The sequence below is a fragment of the Triplophysa dalaica genome, chromosome 5, assembly GCF_015846415.1.
Source record: "Triplophysa dalaica isolate WHDGS20190420 chromosome 5, ASM1584641v1, whole genome shotgun sequence".
Taxonomy (NCBI): Eukaryota; Metazoa; Chordata; class Actinopteri; order Cypriniformes; family Nemacheilidae; genus Triplophysa; species Triplophysa dalaica.
Genome location: NC_079546.1, coordinates 6280721 through 6306010, shown reverse-complemented (window position 1 = coordinate 6306010; position 25290 = coordinate 6280721). Strand labels below are relative to the sequence as shown.

Here is a 25290-nt window from a genome sequence, read left to right as displayed (position 1 = left end):
GAAAATCTCCAAAGCAGTTCAGTTCAACTCAACTGGAACCAGAAAAACAGAGGAAGCAAAACTCTCAAGCCTGGTCTTGCACACTATATTCGCGTAAGTAAGGGGTAATTCCAAAGAAATACAGTGGGGTCAGAAAATGCGAAATCTGAGATTGAAAATTTTATTTGAAACAAACGTTTTAAAAACATTACATAAAAGTCATTATGGTAAATGAGCTATGAGACATGATTCCGTGCTCTTTTTCTTGGTCCTTAAGTAAATACAGGATATTAAGGTAACCATTCCTCCATTGAAGCATACAAGATAAATCGTAAATGAATTTTTAATCATTCCGGGATCATCAGGAGAGACAAGCCAAATGTAAAAATTCATTATTTTCAATTCAATTCTTCATTGCATCAATTTAAAATAATAGTTCTATTTTGTCTCAGACACAATTTTGGTCCTGTCATATTAAAACTCCCAATGCCCATGTACAACAAACATAATCTGAGGTAATTGAAGGAAAGTCTCAAATCCTTTGCTGGGTTCTTAGTGGCTGACTTTAAGTCCCCAGAAATCATCTGTATCCGGACCTCAAAAGAGCAGCTGACTCTAGTAAGCGCAAAGAAACTTCCGCTCCGTCTTTATGTCCGGAGAACAAGGCTAATTAAAGTCTGGCTAATAGGGAATAGGAGGGAGCGGATTGACTCTGTGTGATGGCCAGATCAGGCGAAGTACTTAAGTGTGCTTGACCTGTTTCAAGAGTAAGTCTGGATCCTGAACCAGGAATCTAATTAAGCCAGATTGGAAGTAAACTCAGTGGGGATGAAAAGAAAAAACAAAACTAACGTAAACAGGAATAAGCAGACTTTCAATTGACGAAAATAACAAAAAGCAAATGTATTTTTCAATCTTCTGTCCTGTTTGTGCTACAACAGCGGTACCCATTCACTTCCATTGATTTTGTGTCCATAAAAAAAAAGTAAATTGGTACCACTACTGTTCGGATCCCAGTATTTATCAGTATTTATCAAGTCATACAGCTTTGAAATGACGAGGTTGAGTAAACGATGAAATCATTCACATTTTTGGGTAAACGGTCACTTTGTTTTCCTATTGGGGTGCAACAAAAAAATTTACAGACTAGAATCCAAAAGAACAAAATACAAGCATTATATAAGGATGACAATAGAGACCTGGTTCCTTACTCTTTAGGAAAGTAAATACATCACAGATCACCTTAGCAACCACCTAGCAACCACCCAAAACACTCCAGCAACCATGTAAGCAATGTGTCAATGACCATGTGCAAAATACCCCATAGCAAATTAATTACATCGAGTATACCTAAGCAGACAGCATTCAAATTTTCATCCCAACATGTCAACTTTAGCAAGTTTTAGAACTTCTGAATGCACATCCTTAAGAAAAACACACATCAAAATAGAACATCACATATTCAATAGCATGACGAAAGTAGGACAATTTAGCTGACCCAGAGCTCATGTATGGGGAGTTTTTAACCAGCCTCCAGTAACAAGAGAACCTCTCCTCTACGCATCAACAGGCTCTTTGTTTTGGCCAAAGGGCAGAGTTTAAGTGCGTGGGGTACACACAAGACAGGGTGCATAACTAGTGCTGGTCTGTTTTAAGGATTAACACCCCCTCCCACACCCTTAATGAAACATTAATGACTTCTTGCCATGAATTCTTGCCAGGGGTGGAATACGCGGCAGCGACTTCAGAGATGAAAAATGAATTTATTGGGTTTTGTTTTGCATAACACATGAGTCAACTTAAAAGTCCATGAACCTGCTGACTCTCTCACATGCTATAAAATGGATTACTGGGTCACAACCCAAAGCTCAAACTATCGATTCAGGAATGGCGTGGAGAAGTGCTTTACCTTGTATCGTCGCACAAAAGTATAACTTTCAAGTTATACGATACGTCATGGCTATTTGAATAGATCCGTGTCTAAATTCCTGACAAAATGAATGTAAATAGATTACATGATACCTTTGACAGGGGTCAGAATCTTACCAAGATTGATTAAACATCAAGTGTGGAGCATACATCTGGTAGACAACCTAACAAAGTATTTGAGTTTGCCGTGCTGTGCAAGTGCAACCTCAGATGTGAGGTTTTCGTGAGGTGGAGGCTAAAATGACAAAAGTCTTTTCATTTTTCAAAGTTAATTATTATTATTACTCCATTTACATTGCCTGCTTGTTTTGTGTGTTTTCTGCACAGTTGCTCTGTAACCATGCAAATTGCAAAAAAGCTCTATAGGAATAATATTATGTTTTGGGGGTGGGCTTTTTTAGCAACCATAAGGACATCTTAGCGACACTGCAGAAACCTCCCAGAACACCTTAGCAAGGCACAGCAATGTTATGGCAAGCATAAGGACACCCAAGTAACCTCCTAGAATATCTCGGCAACAGAATTCAAGCAATGCTATGGCAACCAATTGCATCATGGCAGAATGTTTTGGACAGGCAACTCCTTCAGATAAATTAAAAAAATCTTTAATCTTTGAAGCCACAAGGTTAAAGAAGTCAGGACTGCAGGTTAGAAACCCTAAGAGGATTTGATTTTAAAGCAGACACTTACCTGAGATTGGATCTACCCTATCATTGTTGTGACGCAAGACATCATTGTTCAGTTTGACAATCTCCTGCAAACATCTGTTGGAAGCACAAAACATCAGCTGGGGATTGTCTGACCCCTGTGCGCTCTGCCGAGTTAATCTGAACTTCCCCTTTCTCCCAGCATGTGTATAGTCTTACCTTTTATGCCCCACTGTAAATAGGATTAGTGTTTCAGTTGTCTATGGGATCCATAAAGGCCTGAAGCGCTGTTAGGGGTCCTTGTCTGTGAAGAGCAGGTGGATAGAGATGGGAGAGAAAAAAAAAGAGAGGAGGAAATGAGAATGCATGAGTTGACAACAAATTATGAATTATAGCAGGTGTACGCACGTATGTATCCGTGTGCAGACTTGAATTGAATAGGGTGGATAAACCCTTGAGATTAAAATGCATAGTAGAAATGGCTTTCTTTTGTTTTTGTGTATGTGGGTTAGAGAAGCATGTGGCGGTGAATTAGGTCAGGGGCCCAGTCTGTCTGCAGCAGAGGGCCGCCGAGCAGGTTCTGTCAAGGTTTTCTGAGACGTGATGTTTGTGTTCTGTGAATGTCTCTATGCAAACATTCAAAGTAATAATCAGATGATGGATACGATAGACATGACAGTGTAGTCGACATAAATCCGTGGGGTATTAACATTTCAAGATATGAATTCCAGATAAGCAGCGAGGATTTCATCAAAGAACACATTTCTTTTTACATTGAAATCTTAACTTAGATTTGAAAATACGCTTAAGGTTGCATTGTGTCAGGCAATTGTATAAACAAGCAAGAGGCAATCTTTTTCAAACAATAATACAAATTTTTTCGTTGCAAACGATTAACCATCAACCATTCACAATAAAACTATGAGAAAATTCCTTTAGTTTTCGAGTTGAATATAGTGCTCTACTGGTTCCCTCTGGGGGAACATATCACCAACATATTACCAGTAGAGACCCACTACTGCAGCTTATAAAAACCAAAACAATTCCTACTTTTATCATAAGAATCCATCCAAATTTTCAGTGATGCTCTTTACAAAATAATAAAATATAATATAAGCATTATGTTGGTGTTTGTACCACACTGCACCAGTGAGGGATGTTCAAGTCACTTTGGACCCCTAGGAAAGCGAGAGAGAAGGAAGAATGTCAGTTTGTACAGGAGCTGGTGGGGGTTGCGCGACTGAGCCAATCAGAGAAGAGAAACACTAATGTCATTTCAGCGCTGTGAACACACGGGGTCTTTAACTGGCGGGGCCACAGACTTCATGTTTACTCATCGCAGCTGGGATTCACACTCGCTTTCTGCGTCTCCGCTATGTTGACCCATCAGTGAGCGTTATTTGGATACTGAAACCTACCGCGTCCACTACCAAGAGCGCTGGTTTATTTTATGTCATCCGGACGCGAGCAAATGACACCAGTTGTGAATACTCCCTAACAGCTACAGGATTACATCTGCTCATCCCTTTTCGTCAACTTTTTGCTTTTGCGTAAGTATGTTTATTCTGTAATATGCTGATCGTATCCAAACTGTATTTTGAATATTTGTAATAGCAGCAATAACATGTTGAAAACAAGTATAATGGTTTTCAGCATGGGTGGGATTAAAATAGACTGAATTAAAGAGATGTATCAAAAGAGAGTAAAACAGAGATTTAAGAAAGTGTGTGTACCAATAGGAACTTTCTATGCGCTTTTAGAATGCATGTGCGCGATGCGTATTTGACTGGAATTTAATTGCATAAAAATGTTATGTTGACCTCTAACTTAAAACAAAACTGTTGTTTGAACATGAATTTACAGCTGTCTATAATGGAAGTCATTGTGAACTTGTGCAATAATAGTTTTGAACTGTGCGTCCAACTGTCCAACTAGTGCGTAAAGACGCACAGTAAGATACCGCATATGGAGAGGGTAGTGAAACCCCTGCGGGTCTCCAGATGTGTGCGTCCTCGCATTCAGCTGTTCCTTGTCAATCAGGTCACGGTAGGCAATATAGTTACTCTCTATCCTGTCATTCACGTTACCGTTTGTCGCGTAGCGCACAATAAGCGACCCAATCGTTCTCATAATAAAAGCATTCTAACCAGTCCTGTTCCCCACAGTCCCCTAAAGAAAAACTGTTACGTGTTAAAAATTAGCCGTTAGGGATCATTTCCATGTAGGGAACATTGTCTGTGCTGTATGTGACTTAAGTTGTCAGCGCGCATTTGCCTGAAGTTTGGCCACAGTTACTTGCCAACTCTTATCATTGCTTTTGCGCGCGTAGTATTATGATACAAAAATAGGTTTAAGTAATTTAAGATGTGACATTGTAAAATTAAAAGTTCAAAAAATCCGTTTCCAAACAGTTTGATATATTTGGTAGGCTACTGCGTGCTCGTTGAACATTAGGTGTTAGTGTCACCTAGCGGTTGTTCTGATGTGGGGAATTTGGCCTTGTCAGTGGCTCTAGTGCCGTTGCTAGACAACGGACCGAAAGACCACGTCACTGGCAGAATAACTGTTACAACGATCAACTTTAAAAACATTAAAATTCTAGTGTTTCAGTCCACATCCACCAAATAACATCCACTAAAACATCACCCTTATAGACCCACAGGGTCCATTACGGTATCTATTGAAACCAATACAATTCCCATTGTGACCATTAACTCCATTAGAATTTCGGTGATGTTTTTTTCAGCAGTGTGATATTTCGTACAAAACTCTGTATGAGACTCAATGACAAACCAGTTAACCGGACCCCTAGGGGGTCTCAGGTGACTTGAGAGGAAATAATTGGCGGGTTTCCAAATGTGGCACCCAAATAGAGATCTGAGATTGTTATGTAAAGACTCGGTTAATAAATGAGCCATTAGTACCACATGTGAAGCTCTGTTTCAGCTGACTGAAATGTAGAGAATGATGTGACGTTTCCTCCTCGGTTGATCTAAAGATTTCGTAGATGTGCTTAAAGTTGGTCATTATTCGTTGACTGATTCTGATGGTTTCTATCATTGGATTTCAAATTAAATGAAATAGTTTGAAAACAATTTGATTTATAAAGTCACTTGGAGTGCACTTCTATTTGGTGATAAAAAATTGACGAAATGTTTAGTCTGGGGAATGTTCTACAGACATTTGCATGACTAGAAAAAAGTTTTAGGAAACAACACCAGCGTAGTTGGGATTTTAAATTGGAACCATTTCTGAAATTTATACAATAAAGAATTTTTCTCTGGTTTGTGAATAGGGACATTTGTATAAGAACAAGTCAACGTGTGCAAATGCAGCTACAAAAAGGACAGAAAGAGCGATTCTAACCCCCAAATCTGGCCCACAGGATATGCTCAGAGGAGTGCTTGTATATAAATCCATGTTGATTTACTAGCGGAGAGCAGAGTGGGCTCACAGTGCCCTATTTATGCCGAGAGGCCCCGACGTGTGCTTCTCTATGCAAATCACCCCACACCTCAAACGCATTTGGCAGCTTTCTATCCGACCGGCCCGTGAACGCTGCCAAGCATGGATAGGGGTCCGAGACAAGTTGCTCTTCAGTTGTGAAGATGGAGTCAAACAGTCAGACTCCGATACCGGCCAGCTGGCATTTAGCCCAGCATCCAATCCAAACCATCTCTTTAAATAATAGATTTCCACAGATAGGAGCAAAAACAACATCACAGTCAAACCAAACAGTCTAAAGGCAGGGCTTTCAATCAGGGGGCTGTGAAGGCACTCCGTGGGGGTCCAGGATATATACAACTAAAAAATTTCTTTAAAGATTCAAAAAACTATATGTACTTATGTGAAGAATCAAATCTAGGTCTTTCAAGGTTTGGTCTGACTAAGAGGTGGACCCTGGTTCTATAGGCTGGAAACCATTGGACTAAACCAATGCAATTGCATGCTAGTACATAGCCTGATCAAATATTTTTGGAATTGCAATCTTTAAAGACCTTTTTTGCTTTTTTATAGAAATAAATGATCAGGACAAATAAAACATGCCCTGTTCGAACATAAATACCTCGCATGAGCACCACAATGCAACATGCTAGACTGCAAATCAACAGCTCCAAACTTTTGTTTCTGATTAGCAATAAAATGCAAAATCTTCTCCACTGTCCTAAAACATCACGAGAACCAAGCAACGTCGATCATTTGAGCGCAAAGGCCCAAAAAGTAGATTTAACCCGCCATGACTGACAGCTTGTAGGTCAACACACTTGTCTGGCTCTGTGTGGGAGATGCTCGAGTCGTTTCTAATTACTCAGTGACTGGTTCCTCAGGGCTTGAGAAATGAAACGCAAATGTCTGGCCTTGGCGGCGCTCGCGAAGCACATCGCGGTGAGGCTGCGGAACAGTGGGTTGCTATTAAAACACATTACATCTCTACCAACCTAAGGGAGACAGGTAAAATGGTTTGAGGTAAGGTGTTTTGCAAAGCCAAGAGATCCTAGCAATTAATTTTGTTTAACACGAGCAAGATTATTAGGCACCGCAGTAATTACGCATGACAGCCGTATCAGACGTGGAGATTAAAGGCAGGTAATGATTTCACTCGGTCAGGCACACGACTGCCGGCAGCTCCTTTATAATCAAAGCGCAAGTGTGAGATGAGTAAACACGTGCGGCAGACGTTCAGCAAAGCGTGGAGATAAGAGCAACTCGACACCAACGGACGCGGAGATGAACGAAGTCCACCTCTGTTTCAATCGAGATGCAATGCGGATCAATATTTCAATATGATCAGACTAAAGAGTGTACTGTTCCGAGAGATAATTATTAAACTAGGACCCAGTGGGCAGATGTGATATTTCAATTACAGATGTTTGGCATTGTCCATTGCCGCTTCGGATTACACAAATGCCATGACATTCCCGAGTCTAAAATAAGCCAAAGATTAGATCACTGAGCCAATTCAAGTCACACATTCAATCAGGATATCCCTGTTTACATACACGTACACAAATCACAAATTAGAATAAGTTACAGGAATACACATGACACTTTCTTGCATTTAACAGGCACAGAACTGCATTTGAAAAAGAATATCAGTCGTATAATCAAAGTTAGTCCTGCCACAAATTGATGCAAATGGTTGAGCAAACGTTAGTGTGTCGGCCTGGTCTGGATACCCAAATGCACAGAGAAATGCTTTGCTAGTGCCATGGAGTTTATACTTTTCGGAAATTAACCTTAAAAGTTTGCTTAAAGGTGTCTTTGCATATTACGCTTTGATAGGAGACAGTTGATTTCAACACCCCTACAATGCTGAAACGGATTATCCACATGTGGAGTGCGGGACGGAAGACATTTACCATGGGTTTTGCTAATGAATGCTTGGGGCTTTCGGGCTAATGAAAACTTGCAACCAAACAGAGATTTTATTGTGCGCTTGTTTGGCTTTAAAATGTTTGGGAGTTTAATCGCTCGCATTGGTAACAGGTTGTAAAGAGTCACGCTGTGTGTTAACATGAATGAACCCCGGAACCAGACGGTTTGCTTTTCTAGGAAAAGAGAAAACATCATGACACGATTCATTATCCAAACGCATTTGGCTGTGAATGCAACGTGCAAAGGCTTGTTTTGACGTCTCGTCCTGCTTTTATGGCTTTAATCCTATAAAATTGCACACAAAATTGTGTACACAAGTTTGGATATGGTTTTTAAAAATGTTTTTAAAAATATAGATAAACTGGTTTCAGGCAGTTCTCCCCAATACAAAAGTTTACTAAATCAGCCAAGGTAGCCTACATTTTTGGAGTAAAGCATCAGCAGCTTGTTATGAAAACAGTCTGTCTATGAGATGTCCTTAATAATATAACAGTAGTAAAGAACAGTACAGAAACATGTATGTGTGTGTGCACGCAATTTACCCTGCTGAGAAACTTTGAAGAAGCCCCCAGGGGTATTTGACATCTGTTTGGGGACCGCGGGGTTTACCTTTCAATAATATACTTGTTGCTCCTTGGAGAGACTTGACTACATTATACGTTTCACTCCCGTGACCCATTTCTTCTTCTGTGCCTAATGAACCGAAATTTCTCTCTCTGTCTCATTTCCTTTCTCTCACTTATCTGCGGAGGAAAACCAAATGCAGCTTGCAGCACATCATTGAATAAATGCATGCCACGGCTGCACATACAGATATAATGAAATCTGTTTCTAAGATCATCGGATAATCTGCAAGAGACACATTATCACATCAAACTGACACGTGCCAACAAAGCAGAGAGTGAATTTGGGGATAAATGCATTTCAGCAGCGTTCATTTTTCAACTGCAAATGATACAAGTCTATGTATTTTTACCTGGAGGCAAACAGATCCCTGTGAACATGGTTACCATAGCAACAGTAGACTACTTGAACATTACATTCATCATCAAATCAAACATTAAAAAATAAATTAATACTGCCGTTATTTGCAACTCTGTTATATGTACGACTGTGTGACGGAATTTTCCAATAAGACTTCCCTTCAAAATGAAAATCTCTTTAAAACTCAAAGGATCATTCACACCACGAGCAAAAAGAAAATCTCGCCGTTTAAGGAGCAAAATAGCATTATTTTTTGAGAGGGGCCCCTTAACACAGAGGGCCATTATGTGAGAATTACTATATCAACTCAAAGTGTTGTATTACACGTCATCGCGGTCACCCCAAAGCAGCGCTCTTCCAAAACAGCCTCACGGTGAAAGTACAGTTGAGTTTGTCATAAATTGAGGTGGGTGATTACCGGTGAGCTTGTCATGTTAGTGGCAATGAATTGTGGGAAAAAGGAACGGATTGTGTAACAGGGCGTTGTGTGTGAACATATGTGTGTTTTAAGCCCTAATAACTAACCTGCCCGAGGGGTCTATTGTCATTACTGTTGCACGCACCCCCATCTCACCAAACCCCAGGCTTACATTTCCCTGCTGGGAGGGGAGTAATTACCTTCCAAATGGGAATGATGCAAGATAGCATTCAGAGTTGCACGGTTTATCAACATAATGACGGAGGTCTGATTTTGGCGCTCTCAAAATAATGTAGGTGGCCCGAAGTGTGAGGGATGTTCACTGATACCTGAATGAATCTCCCAAAAAGGCACTACTTTGAAGCTCCAGTCTATAACGTTTGACTCTATATCGCCATCTCTGTTTGAAAGATAAAACGGTTTTGAACGTATTTAGCCATGCGTGGGTAGAAATCAAATGACTTCAAATGAACATTTCCCACAAATTTGTACTCGACAGCTCAGCTAAAAATCATTATTATAAGCTTGCATTGCAAATGGGGTTAAGGAGACAGTTTCAAAGACTTAGGATATATGTGCTCCATAACTAAATAAATAATGGATTGCAGCAGCTTTAACTGTGTATTTTGTTCCTGTAAATCAGAATAATATCAGTATAATAAAAATCAATAAGCCACAATAACATCATCAGCACCTGATCTGCACAACAAAAGTGGAGGAAAACCAACCAATGAACTAGCAACATATCAGCCTTATGTTTTACATGTTGCAGTGTATCGTCGCTAATAAAAACAAACTGCACGCACTCGTACCTCTCCTTGTTATTCCTGTCTGTTGCGCTTCCTCTGCGTGTCGGCCTGGGAGTCAAATCTCCTTAATAATCACACTCAACGGCATAAGGAGCAGATGTTCTCTGTTTGTTCGGTATGAGGCAAGCGATTGTAATTGGGATGTGTAACAGTAAAGGGTCAGTGAGCATAGTAGAAGCCCGGTGGAGTTTGATAAGGGTTGTTGTTTGGCTGGGTGGTCTTCAACTCTCTACGTGAGGCCCTTAAGACATTTTCAGACCACCTTGAATTACAAGTTGCAGAACTTAAAATGACTAATGTGATAAAATCTAATTTTAAAACTAACAGATGCACATTTGTGTAAAGTATACATTCACATACATAAAAAGAAAGTGTTGCTCATCTGAAATTGCTTATGTGGGCAACATCAGGTCATTTCCTGATCTAAACCTCTCTGTTCAGAACATTTTCACTGGATCAAATTTGACCCTGAAGTCAAATGATGGGAACTAAAAAAAGTTTTGTTTTGCATTCTGACATTATTATAAAGCACAACCTCCAACTTTTTGTTAATATTGTAAAATGATAGTTTCATTGCATTGTCCTCGTGTCACTCAAAACCTGTATATGACTCTTTATTCTGTGTAACGCAACAGAAGATATTTTAAAAAATGTATCCGTTGTGTCATGTCTGTGCAATGGAAGGGCCGATGTCGTTTACTCACCAATGTTTCTCAAAATATTTGTGTTTTGCAAAAAAATAAAGTTAAACAGCTTTGAGATGACATGAGTGTAATTCCAGCGCTTTATTCTTTAAGCCAATAAAATTTCCCTTTCCCTTTAAGCCAACATATATTAGAGGGGTTATAAAAAAGTCCCTTCTATCTGCAGGCAAGCACACATCTGTAGAGGTTAGCGTGACCTCTGTTCTCCTTTAAAGTGGAATGTATCAGTTAACGATATCAAATTAGGCAGGCAGGAGAGGGCAAGGAGGCCTCTAATAAAACAGGACCCATTATGAACTAAATGCATGCACACACGCAGCTGGTCCCTGTGGATGAGAGGCCAAGCTCAGCCTCGACTCTTCAAGTGCCTGACACGCACTGCATATATCATCATTACTATAATCTTCTCCATATCGTATATGTTTATGAGGCAGTCACACCTAAGTCAAATTGCTGTACTTTACAGTGTAAATTACAGTTTATTACTCTACATACGACTCCAGGTTTGAATCTAAATGGAGACAATAATAACAAAATTGTAACAACCATGAGATCAACACAAATTCTCAACTCTCAGACTGTTAAACAAAATAAGTCAACGCGCTGAAACCATTTGTCAGGTTTAAATCTCTCTTATGTAAAAAATATAAAAGAGCATTTAATCACACAACGTGTCCCTGCACATAACTGTATGCAAGTAATGCCAGCTAATCTGACCTTTCTTTGCTCTCAAGCTATTCAAGACCGTGATTATAGCGGAACGTATGTCCTTTTATTACGCTTTACAACCCCTGCTCTGTTGCGAAGGTGTCTTTAAAACACCCGACGGCGGGCTATTAAGTTTTGGCACACATAAGTTCCGTTTTCTTTTATGACCCGATATCTCACACCAGCCTGTGGCCGTGACTCTGAATATTAACACAGCAGTGAGAAGAGCGCTCACTAAAGCATTTATCCCTGAGCCCTGCTGATGGATGCGGCACTTTCAGAGTGTGAGACTTTAATCTCTGTTTGTAGGCCAGCTTCCAGGTGCGAATAGTCAATTCAATTCAAATTCAGAGTTCAGTATGGACTTGAGCGGTGTTACGGACTGAGTGTGAATGGATTGATGATGGGTGTGAATAGGAATTTTGTGAATTGCAGGAGGAGCGGATGCTTTGTGGTCTGCACTGTATGAAAAACAGAAGTTTTGTGTGCGCTCCGATCTTTCATGTATAGCAGATAAAGTGTGTGACCAAGGCTTTGCTTGTTTTTAGATAAGTTTCATTTTCGATAATTACAAAAAAAATGATACTAAACTGAAAAATATCAATAACATTTTCATGTTTCATCCCCACGCTTACCAGATCTGTCCACGGCACTGGTTTGGAAAGGCTTGTTTTCAAAGTTGTCATTTACACTTTACAGGCTGCTTAGTTATTATGCTGCGGTCAAGTGAAATAAATCTCTTTAATATCTTATAATCTTTTTAATGTTTTGAGGAGATTTCTCTGTCACACTGTGCTCCTCGGCACATTATAATGGTAGTCTGTAAACAATTCCAGAGAAAGTCTGCTTCCATTCACAGTTATGCTTTAAACTTTTATTTGTTAGCACCGTAGATTCAGCTCTTTCTCTCCTTTATGTTGCTCAATCCAACAGATCTAAAGATATCCAAATCGCAGCGGCTGAAAGTGGTTATCAGGCGTGAACTTCATCGGCATTGTACATTACAGAGACTATGATGTTTTGAGCTGATAGTGTGAATCACAACACATGTGGTGTGACAATCACCGATTCAGTCATTATCAAATCAATTGAACCATCGACATGCTGGAGATGCTGTGATAGAGAAAGTTGGGATATCGAAGCCTGGTGCGAAAAATACCTCTGGATAATGTAACCTACACCTTCCTACCGAATACGCAACCTTCCCTTACAATGTTTTGTTCTAATCCGTGCAGCTGGATGGGACCGACTGTCTTACATCCATTAATTCAACGCCTTGTTGGAAACACAGAAGAGAACAGAACCTAAAGACTAAGAGAGATGGGCTGAGGGTACGGGGTGTGTGCGGGGGTCAAAGATCATTGAGAAAAAGCATCATTAGTTAGGTAGCATTGACATGTGAATGCAGAAGGACAGCATCCATTCTTAAACGCTTGTCAATTGGCGTTGCAATGAGGTGAAATATGCGTTGTTGCATATAATGACTGGCCAGGGGAAGGCCGCCTTGTTTTACAATGGCAAGAGGAGGATGTGAAGCTTAGGTGTTTGGCACGTAGCTTCCCTTCCTTTAAGATCATTTAAAGGTAACTGTGTAGGGTTTGCGGTAATAGACTGAAACTTAAAACTTTCTAAGGAAGCAGGAAGGGTTGTGTTTTCCACCCTTCATAATTCCAGAGAACAATTCGGACGGTGCATGCTACTTGTAGTGTGGACCCAATTTTTCCAAAAAGGGTTTGATTCCCTGGAATTTCAAGCAGCACTACACCTGCTAAGTTTATGTCGTTCCTTATTAAATTTCTTCATGGCATTTTCGGCTATTTCGAGGTGTCCCAGATAAACATCTCACAAAGCGAAAGAAGCTACTAACAAAGGTTCCTATGATGGCTAACCGAGATGGTTAAGTGGTTCTTCAAAGCGGCTGCCAAAAACCAGAAGAGGAATGAGTTTTGTTTGGCATCCTCCTCTCGCTATCTTATCTCGCCATCTAAAACGAGATCTCTCTGATCTAGAACAGTGGTTCCCGACGCCGTTACTTGAGGACCAAGAACAGTACACGTTTTTGGATGGCTCCCTTATCGGAGTTGAATCAGGTGTGTTTGGATAAGCAGACATCTAAAATGTGTATCGTTGGGGGTCCTAAAGGAACAAGGGTGGGAACTAGCAGACACTTGAACTCGGGTTCAAGAATGACACACTCGCTTTATGGCCAGCTTAAGACTTTTAACAAGGATGATTTAGCAATTGTTCAGCCTTGTAGTTTCACACAGGATTTATTTAGACTAATCTGACATTTAGACTGGAATGTGATGAAGTAGTCTGCATTGGTCTGAGCAGCTATGACTAAACAGAGATGCATGCAGGGAGGGTCCGTCTTTTGTCCAATCCATTTCTCATTCGGAAGCTAAGTATTGCCATAACATGGTCTTGCGTCTCGCTTTAAAATCCTTAAACATATCAAACCATTTTTTTCTATGAAACTAAGTGTAACACAGAAGGATTATTACCAGCAAGCATAATCTCATGTCTAAATTACAGATAAAAGAAAGGCCCATGCATCACCGGTTTCTCCTTTGTGAGATTATCAAGAATTGGAAAGGAAGCGACACAATAAGGTCATTGTATTCGGTTGAAGTATAGAGGTGAGAGATTGGGCTATCATCACTGTCAGCACACCAACCTCTGTCTAAGGGAAGGGGGGGGGGGGTGATATTGAAGCTTATGCTAATGCTTAGACTTTGTGAAAACTAGGTAAATATACACAGCTTTAGCCATAAATACACAAATTTTAAAGACCTAGGATCATACCTTCAACTTGAGAACGTTACAGGGTCAACGCTTTCAATGTTGGCAAACTCGAGCTGTCATTTTTCACAACCAGCAGGCTGTCTAAGAACATAGGTAAGCACATATGTGGGTATGCAGATAAATAGACATTTATATAGACAGATAAAAAAACATTATCATCACAATCTATATTACATACAAATACACTAAATTTAATTTCTATGCTGATTCCCACTCATCCCAACTGCTTGGAATACTGTATATAGATTAACGGCAACAAGTCGCAAATACGAGTGTATGCAATAAGAGCAGGTCTCCACAGTAAGGTACGGTTACATAATCATTGTTTTTCTGTCTGTGTGTGTTAGTCTGCAATGTTAACATATATTTCCCAAGCACCCTTTGTTCTATCCTTGACATGACAAATGTGGTTGAAATAACAGGAACCCTGGCCCATTGGTAGAAAACAACAGAGCGTTGCTACAATTTATGCAAGTAAAATCCCGATGTACGCATTCAATGCCGAACAAACTCCTCCAGGATGTACTTGACTTTGAATGAAAGGGACAAAACAAATGGCCCTGTCGATTGAAGAGAGTTTGCAATGGGATGTGGACAGCTCTTTCAGGAAGAATGCGGACGAGGGTTGTTTTGGGGTGGGGGTGGATCACGGGCCGCTCTAGTCTAGAGTGTATGAAGTGCGGGGGAGGGGCTTGAGTGCAAAGGGGGTTGGCCCGGGGGTCTGACTATAGGGAGTCATGCCACTTGGCACACACATTGATGCATTCAGTTGACCGTGTTTGGAAACACAGGAGACAATTGCATTCTCTTGTTCTTTTGTATGGTTGTAGATAGGTAAGAGCGTTTAAAGTTTTTGATGCTTTAAACCGCTGGTAAAGTAAACCTATAGTTGAATTTAGACAAAATTCGTCTGGACTTGATATCACTGTGGACATGTTTGCTGGACTGGTGTTTTTTGACTGAAAGCTGCGGGATGCATTTTACTCAATGCAGGATGCATTACACAGAGGTAAGATGCTTCATGAAAGGAAATCAAGTCTGAACTAGTCTGTAAATATGAAACCAGAGAGTTGGTGTTTGACTTCTCACATTAGCAATGCATATAGTCAGACTGGTTGTGTGTGATAAGTTTCTGATGTCGGACAGAAAGAAGCAGTGAAAATTACAGGATACAAATGTGTGGCGAGTAGTTTTGTGTGATGCAAGTACTTTGAATCTCTAAACTTTTTTCTAGCAAAATATGCACCTTTAAATATGTATTTGCTTTGGTTTAAATGCTGCAGAGGTTGGTCAGTTTTGTTCCTGGTCATGTGCAAGCACGGTGCAAGGCAATCAACGCCAAGGTCACAGGTTTAAATCCTAGGCAAACACATACAGATTAAATGTAACTTCATTGAAAATACAAGAAACTTTTTGCAACTATTTTCTCATTGGCTAGAACCCAGATTTAAATGCTTAAGAATCTCTCATTGAAAAACAATTATTTTATACCCCAGGGTCATACAAAAAGATTTATGTCAAAATGTCTTTGTAAGGTGCTGTATGTGTCATTCAGGTTCATCTTTGATCTCTGCACTGAATGTATCAATTCTTGGCGAAAACAAATGCTTATTTTAACATGCCACTTTGCATTAGTACACCATTCAAGAAACCCCTTTACCTTTAACTTGACTACAGTGGCACAGTTTCATCCATGCTTGTTGAATTTTACCCTAAAGTGGAATGGCTGTAATCCAAGCATCGGTTAATCCAAACTCCAGTCTTTCTTTATTTCATAAGTGTTTTATATTTGACTTGGTCATGCCTGCGCTAAGAACCCACTCCAGACTCCCAGCTGCCAGTCAGATCAGAGACGTACATCTGGGGCTTGTTTGCATTTATTCTCTGTTGTGCCTTTTAAAAAATGACCTCTCCCGAACGCGCGTTTCTTCGAAAACAGGGCAGGGTAGATCCGTTCTGTTTTTGTTTTTGCCACAAAGCCACACATTGTGTCAGTGCCAGAGAGTGACAAGGTGTAACGTGAGGGCTTGTATATGTTGGCTCTGGAATCCAGAGCAGCCGTTTCCTGCTCTCAAAGAAACATTTTTGGAAGGAGAACCTGGCAGAGAAAGTGCTGTGGGTTAAGGGGTTGATGGTTCAACCAAATTATTAGCAGGAAAAAGTTTCACCCTTTTTATTTTAAAAATAATACGTTCAGTGGGACTGTTGATTTCACATAATAAAGCTGCAATAAACAAAACAAAAACCGTTATGGAGCAAAAATCAGCTGTTTGGGTCCAGTTTCGTTGGAAAGGTCAGTTTGACATCGTTTGACTTGAACTGATGTTAAGATAAGTTTGTAAAATAACTTACTTTTAAGCAGAAATGTGGAGGCAAAATATATAGATTGCAGCTTTTATTTTTTTTGTTATTAATATAGTGTAACACCGTGTCTACACCGAACACATTATAACCCATTATAGCTTGACATTTTATCCACATTGGATGCGGCACCGGTCACGTCCGGTGTGGACACGGTGCAACAAATAATAACAGCCGTAATTAGGTTTGTGCACCATTGGAACCGTTTTTCGACCTCAAATTTAGGAGGGTTTACCATATTGCTCTACCTGGCTCGCTAACTTTTCTGCAAACATTAATATATGTGATTAATTTAGTTATCAGCATATCATGGAATCGAGTGACAGTGTTAACTTCTTACCTGGGCAGCTTGGAATGCGTACTCATACTTTAACTTTGGCCATATCCAAAGATTTAAAATCATTTGGCTGTGGTAATTGTGTTGAAGTGAGATTACACTGGCTACTGATGTGGGAAATGAATTTGCATTTCCATTTGACTGGTGGGGTCATAGAAGGCAAGTTGGATTGTGATCAAGGACCTCATTACATTTTCCATTAAGAGAATAGGGAAAATCTCATCAACTGCAAGATAACCCTGGCTATCAATTTCTCTTTAGTTTAATTTGCAGATAAAAATGTTCATCATAACAGATGAACTGAAACAAACTTAAACTAAATTTATACTGGGAAACCGAACCAATGGCTGAACATTTTTTTAAACTGTCAATCACTTTATGGCTGGGGGTGTCAGGACTTTCCCTGTGACTTGGGGTAAACTGAGAGGGAACTTGTGAAGCTTAACCCAAACAAGGGAGTTCACACGCTACACCGGCTTCATTTGCAAGTCAAAGCGCTCAGATGTAGTAGGAGAGTTCGACACCTTAGAACCTCAAGTATTTTATCTGACAAAAAGTGCTCTGAAGTGCTTAAGCATCAAGATAACGGAGGCCTGGAGAAAGAGATAAGTGTTAAATCCTGCTTCACGTACACGCCGACATCTTATCTGTGGCTAAAGGCTCGTACTGAAAGGCAAGATTCTGCTGACATTTCAAAGCACAGTTTCCTGTTCGTTTTAAGTTCTTGGCCATTCTCTACCTCAAGGCCCATATAGACAAAAGAATCCAAACCGTGAAAACACCTTAAACCCCCTACTGTATATCAGTGCAAGATGTTGCCCTCCAGCTTCATTTTAAGACGTTTTGGATAGAACATTCGTTCACAAAGGACTAAATATCTTAATATAGATCATTTTCAGAAGAAATTTGATTATTGATAACTTTCATTGTCAATATGAGCTGAATAAATATGTGTAACCACAGAATGTTATACATATTTATTTTAACGTTTTAATTCATATTACATACTGTATGGGAATTTATAGTCTGTTTAATATTTGAACTTTTCCTCTCTTCATTATCTCAAGTTTGTGCTTTAAATGTTTTGCTTATAGTCAATATGTTTTATCGTCAGCTGGTTTGTAACAATGAAAATTGTAAAAAAGTGCTATATAAATAAAGTGACTTGACATTTCTCTGGAATGGTTACCTTTTTGTGAAACCCTTTAAGCTTTAAAAACATTTGTTTGTAAAATATTTAAACAATAAAATGACAATTGACTCAAGGAAAAAAAAACTTACAATGGACAGCTTATGTCAGCGCTGTCTTACCAAAAATCACACTTTTTGACATCAATATACTCAAAACACTTTTTTTCTTACCCTGAACAGCGCCCTCATCTGATGAGTCTTGAGACTACATCAGGTATCCGGGCCATCACCCGGGCACCAGAGATGGATTCGAGAGGAACCAAAGTGGCACATGGGTTTCAGAGAAGTTCAACCTCTGATGACGACTCTGGATGCGCCCTGGAAGAGTACACCTGGGTTCCACCTGGACTACGACCTGATCAGGTAAGACTCGAACATAATACCTCCTCCATTGTCTTCTCACTAAAATATAATATCTAGGTCAGGCAACTGTAGAGACATATATAGACGGCCTTGTTCTTGATCCTTTAAATACCTGTATACACTTGAAAATTGTTCGGTTGAAAACATACAAATCCAATTTTTACACCGCAATTCTGAAAGTTTCAAAAGCACTGACCTTCTCCCACTGCCCTAAGGCTTCTCAAAGTTTTGAAAGTGGTTTCTACCCTAAGTCAGATTCTTAGCCAATTTAGGTGCCTGATGTTAAACCAGTCAAGCTTTTGAAGTCTGACGGCTGGCAATGCATTGCCTTCACACACGAGTATAAGATTTTTGAAAGTGGATGGGGCTTCAAACCATGAGTTCATCTGAGGTTTTAGGAACGCATGCGCCCCTGGCATCTAAGCCCAAAATCACAGCTGCACGCAACCTTGTGTCAGTGACAAACGTCTCTTCATGAATCCACACGCTGACACGTTCAACGTCTGCAAAGCTCTTTGCTTGTGCTCAGACTGGACCTCTCAACCTTGACATTGAGGACATTTGGCCAAACCCTTCATATGACTGACAGGGCGTTGATGGGTGGCATGAAGCCATCCAGTAGATTTACAGAAGAGGAAGGCATGCATAACACTTGCACAAAGGAGAGTTTGTGAGTTACAGTCACCTTGATTGTATAGAGGCAACGGCTTACTCTGTGAGAGCTAAAAACTTTTAAAGGGCAACACAAGCCGTAAATATCTCCAGAGAGCACTTACATCAGCGCTAGGAAAACTAGGGAGAGAAATTTTTCTTGCAAACTGAGAAGTGCCATATTTTCTTGGATGAGAAACGCCGTGGCGAGGAATGAGAATTAGCAGTAATTGCTTTGAATCCTCCCTGCAGTGTACAAACTGTTGCGTTTTATTTCCCCACAGAGACCATTGTGAGCAAGTGGAGCCTATAATGGAAAAATGCTTAAACAATCTACTTCATTACCAAAACATTCTGATATTAACGTTAATAGTATTTTTCACAAAATACACTAGTTTGTACTTCTAAAATGCATTCTTAATCCTAAAGAATGCCTGCTAAAAATGTCTTTTGAAAAATCTTTGGTGCGCTAATACTTGATATCAGAAACCAAGCAAAATATCACCACTGTTCCACTTCAGTGCATTGGTTTAAAGTGCCAGTATTGTTCTTGTGTGCTTCAAGCCCCCAACAGAATGGCCCTTTAGAAACCGGCTTTCATTCCCCGCTGTGTTCAGTAAGCAAACAAAACTGAGCCTGTGTCTTGGAGGCTAGTTGGCACTTTTTGGAAACAAGGCAATACACAAACACACACAAAACCGATGGCGGTGGATGTGGGGTCTAGTGTCAAAGAGGGTCTGGAATGAAGTTGAATATCTGTTTTTGTAACCCCCACCTTCCCCTCATTTCTCAAAACTTGAAGTGGGAGGCCTTATGTCCTCATAAATGTTTTTCTCTCTCTCAGTTCTACAAAGTATATAATCATCTTCGAATCAGGATTAAAGCCTAGCAAAAAAAGGATTTCTTCATGCACTAATAGAAGTTTAGAGTCAATTCAGGGCAATTTGTATGACAGCTCTCCGTATCAAATCCCACTCATACATACACACCCAACCATACAACTGATACAGGAATACCAGTCTGCATTTATCTACATAGCAACACTTAACAGAAGGGACATTCCACCGGGTTTCCTTCTCAGTGTCTTTAATAGTGTACTGCCTCATAAATATCCTTCAGGGTCACCAGTGACAGACATCGCTGTTTAAACGCTTTGTCCCAGTCAATCATACACCCACTCGCCCCTTGTTGGGGAGACAATTGGGAGAAGCTCGTATGACAGGTTGAATGATTTAGCACCGATTGAGGCTAGTGTCTCATGTCATTTCAACTTTCAGCTGTTGAAAGCATACCCTAATCCCTCCGTTTGCCTGCTATCTCCGTCAGGTCCAGATCTACTTTTCCTGCCTGCCAGAGGAGAAGGTGCCGTATGTCAACAGCCCAGGAGAGAAACACAGGATCAGACAACTTCTCTATCAGCTGCCACCACATGACAATGAGGTACGAGGCACCTTTAAGAAAGAAAAATGAATGTTGAAAGTGCCGGTGATGACATGTCATATGCTAGATGTCTTTTCGGTACAAGCAAGTGTGGGTGGTCCTATGTACACAAATTCCACAAAGTTTGCATAAAAGATGTTCTGGTGGTATCACAAAGGGGGTATCTTCTTTCCGTTAGCAGCAATAAATGTCCCCCTGTGATTTTTATGATACTTACAGTCAGAGCCAGAACTGTGTGCTTTAGCAGATTCCTGGCATAACTGTGGGTTACAAATCTAAACGGCCCTTCAAGTGTGGCACCGTTGTTTACCCCCCTGCAGTGCCAAACAGAGCAAACCGTTTGTCTCTCGTTTTCTTTTATGACTTCCACAAGTCTATTGTAAACTCTGAGGCCGGTTTGTGTACTTTTCAGCTTAGCATGAGAAATGTAGGGAGAAAAGAAATGCACAAAACACTGGCATTAAGCGCTTTCTGTCCACGCCTCTTAGAAAGCCTTTGATGAAAGTGAACTCTGCTTTTTGTCTGTTTTTCATTTGAGCAAATAAACATGTTTTTACCTTCATCTCTTTCACACAGATCCGATACTGCCAGTCCCTCAGCGAAGAGGAGAGACGGGAACTCCACATGTTTAGCGTTCAGAGGAAGAAAGAGGCACTCGGACGGGGAACCCCAAAACTGCTTCCCAGAGGCCTGCAGCACAGTTGCGAGCACGTATGTACAAATATGTTTTTTTTTGTCCATAGAAAATTTGTCAGATGTGACTTCAAAATATGAGTTAAACAGTCCCCATTCAAATACAATATTGGTCTTGCTAGAGAGAACCTGCATTTGTTTCCATACCCATTAATTCTGACCTTAACAAATCTAGTTTGAGAAATCAAAACTACATTTCGGCTTCATGCTAGATTCTCTTGGAAGCAATTTTGATTATTCATGGCGAATGAGACAACCTGAAATGAGACAAAATTGACCAATTATATCCTAAAGGAACCCGAAGCACATCTGACGAATCATGGAAAAGATTATAAGTAGCCATGCTTACAACCCACAGTCTTTGGCTCAATACCTTCTCCTTCAGTCGTCACATGCGAGAAATCTCAGAGTGTTGTTTCCTGTTGTGAAGACTTATAAACACATACAAAAGACTTCGCATCATAATCACTTTCAAAAAACATATGTATCCCTTCACCACAAAAGACAGAAGAGCTGGTCTCGGGTCTCTGGTTTCCATTGCCGAAAAAATTTGCGGGACACTCAACACCCCTGTTTCCAAGGCCAACGGCTATGTAGTAATAATGGGAAGCAGCTGTGAAATGCATACCTTGGCAACAGTACTTATAAAAAGACTCACGATCGTGCATTTCGTCATGCTCAGTTGGTCTTTAGAAGGCTATTTCGACTAAGGTGGAGGTCCGTTTTGATTAAAACAATGTCGGTCTTCCGAACAAGAATGTAGAGAAAAAACCCAATACAATGCACTATAACGGCCTACATGAGAGGGATGCCTGCCTTTGATTCTCATGAATTCTTTGAATTTTAGTGTAAAGAGAACATCAGGGCTGGAGAGATGGCAGTGTTTGCTTCAAGAGCGGGTCCTGGGACTTGTTGGCATCCAGCATGCTTTACTTGCTCCACCTGTAATGAGCTTCTGGTAGACCTCATCTATTTCTACCACAATGGCCAAATCTACTGCGGCAGACATCATGCAGAGCTTTTGAAACCGAGGTGTTCAGCATGTGATGAGGTGAGCTTTTTTATAGTTTTATAGCAAGTCAATACACAAACTAAACACACATGATCTAACACTTGTCATAAATTTGTCTCCATCTCCTCACAGATCATCTTTGCTGATGAGTGCACCGAAGCTGAGGGTCGCCACTGGCACATGAAGCATTTCTCTTGCTTTGAATGCGAGACGATATTAGGGGGGCAGAGGTACATCATGAAAGACGGCCGACCATTCTGCTGTGGATGCTTCGAGTCCATGTATGCGGAGTATTGTGAGGCCTGTGGGAAAAACATAGGCAAGTCATCTTTTGAACATCAATGAGTGATGATATAGGCTGTTTTGCAAAACTACAGTCTATCACAATTGTTGTTTACCTTTTATTCAGGAGTAGACCACGCACAGATGACATATGAGGGTGTACACTGGCACGCCACTGACAAATGCTTCTGTTGCGCCCAATGCAAAACCTCCCTGCTTGGCTGCCCCTTTCTTCCAAAAGATGGTCGGATATACTGCTCCAAATCTTGTAGCCTAGGTGAAGACGTCCATGCCTCCGACTCGTCCGACTCAGCCTTCCAGTCCGCCAAGTCACGGGAATCTCGTCGCAGCATACGAATGGGCAAGAGCAGTCGCTCTACAGAGCAGAGTAAGCAGACACTACTCTATTCAGCAACAGACTACAGGATCTCTAATGCCTGCAGCGAAAACACGGAGAACATGTGCCATCAACTGGAGAGACTCAACTTCACAGACGACAACTACTGGAGAGATCGGGAAGAGCAGGAAGCCCCTGAAGATTGCATGGAGGATTGGGCTGAGCATGATGACTACATGACCCAGCTGCTCCTGAAGTTTGGAGACCGTGGAGTCATCCAGAAAGAGGACACCAGGCAGACAGAGCAATGGATGAGCAAAGACTTTGATTCCAATAGGAATAAACCTGAGAATAAGATCAGCGGTCACAATTTGGCAAGCAAGAAGCATCACACAGAGACGTACTGGGCCCAGTCTCAGGACGGACTCGGAGATTCAGCTTACGGCAGTCACCCTGGGCCAGCTAGTGCTAGAAAGATTCAAGAGCTGGAGCTTGATCAAGGAGCTGGACCTGGATTCTGGTCTGAGCCGAGGCAATGGTTTGAAGATTCTCTGGAGTGCATTACTAGTGAACTTCGAAAGACAGAGCACAGCATGGGAGACTCGATGGATTCTCTAGCACTCTCAAATATTACAGGTAAGAATGTTTTGTCCCACCTGCTATACTAGATTTTATTCTCAAACTGTCTGTATCAGTCTTACTAACTAAATCTTATTTACCCATGACGTCTTTATTTTTCAGGAGCTTCAGTTGATGGAGACAGCAAAGAAAGACAGACCATATACTCCCTCCAAAACATCAAAGAACAGGACCAAGAGGTGGAAGAGTTCGATAACATTAGCAATATGGGCACACTTAACTCCTCAATGCTTCACAGGAGCGCTAATTCCCTGAAGAGTCTAAACTCTGAGCTGGACCATGAGGATGCACTTGGGAATCAGGAGGCAGAAGATGAGGAGGAAGAGGATGCAATTGCACCTTATAGGGGAGAGGAGATGTTGGATCTTCCTGTGTTGAGAAGGACCATGTCTCAATCCCAGCCCCAATCCAGACCCCAACAAGTAAAGTTCTCGGATGATGTTGTGGATACGAAATATTATGGTGGGCTTGGCTTGAGGCAACAACCAATGAGTGAGAGGACTCGCAGACGGACCCGTCACATGGAGGAGCAACCCAGACGTCCCTCAAACAGACATCACCACAAACACAGACAGGGCAGGAAAACACGCTCAGAAAATGCTTTACATTTACCAAAGGAGCAGCAAACACTGCACGTTGTGCCTCAGATCATTAGCTCAAGCAGGCCAGAGCCAAGGAACGGTATCCTTCTTAATCCATCTACACACAGTCAACACCCCTACCACCAAATGCCATCAGACTATGCCCAACACTTCCAAGACTGTTGTGATGATGAAGACGACTGGTGTTCCACATGTTCTTCTTCATCCTCAGAGTCTGAGGAAGAAGGATTCTTTCTTGGCCAGCCAATCCCCAAGCCTCGATCCCAAAGCTTTCATTATTACACAGAGGACTTTCCGACACGTGTTACAGCTTTAACGCCACCTTTCGGCTCACGGACCAAATCGAAAAAGAAAGGTCACAAGGGCAAGAACTGCATTATTTCTTAGACTTCAAACTATGTATCTCCAGTGTACATGTGTTGCACTTGGAACAAATACATGCCCGACAAAACTTTTTTATTTGAGATTTAAGTTCGTCTTTGAAAGAACAGCATGCTAGTTTTGTTGGTGTTGTATGCACATTGGACTCGCATTATTTCCTTGTACATTGTATAGCAAAAGCATTATTGCCAAAAGCAAATTACTGAGTAGCATGTAGAATTACTAAATAATTATTTAACAGTGCAAGCATTGTATATTTGTTAAATTAAGATTGGAAGACTGATATTTTTATATCCAAATATGTTAAATGTTTAATTACAATTACTGGCCTCATGGATGGAGTTATGATTATTAAAGAACAAAATTAAGGTTTGCCATTTGCAAGGGTTTTGCAAATGCAAAATATACATGCACTATTCACGTTCAATGTCCTTTTTAAGTTGCTTTGTGGGTGAAATAACCGCGCCCCTTAACATTTCTCTGTCCATGATGCTTATGGGCTTAACCAGTGCTGGTCGGGGATCTTTCCTCCATCATGTACTTTTAATTACAGGTTACCATACTATCCCCTTTAAACATCAATAAAACAATTTATGAAAGATTTAATAAATTTTTTGCAACTTGATTTTTTGCTTTTTCTCA

At 40.7% G+C, this 25290-nt stretch overlaps 1 protein-coding gene across 2 annotated transcripts; it reads left to right on the top strand.

Annotated features, from left to right (window-relative positions):
- The first annotated feature begins 3882 nt into the window (after positions 1-3882).
- On the top strand, positions 3883-25272 carry prickle1b (prickle homolog 1b). 2 transcript variants are annotated; one of them, XM_056748381.1, is made up of 8 exons: positions 3883-4105; positions 18429-18611; positions 20589-20702; positions 21279-21413; positions 22243-22446; positions 22540-22726; positions 22817-23662; positions 23768-25271. In XM_056748381.1, the coding sequence occupies exons 2-8, from the start codon at positions 18441-18443 to the stop codon at positions 24652-24654; spliced, it is 2544 nt and encodes an 847-aa protein (XP_056604359.1). In that variant the 5' UTR covers positions 3883-4105; positions 18429-18440; the 3' UTR covers positions 24655-25271. The 2 variants fall into 2 exon arrangements, with proteins under 2 accessions (XP_056604359.1, XP_056604358.1); XM_056748380.1 differs by lacking the exon at positions 3883-4105 and adding an exon at positions 15214-15368 and having other exon boundaries at positions 23768-25272.
- The last annotated feature ends 18 nt before the right edge of the window (positions 25273-25290 follow it).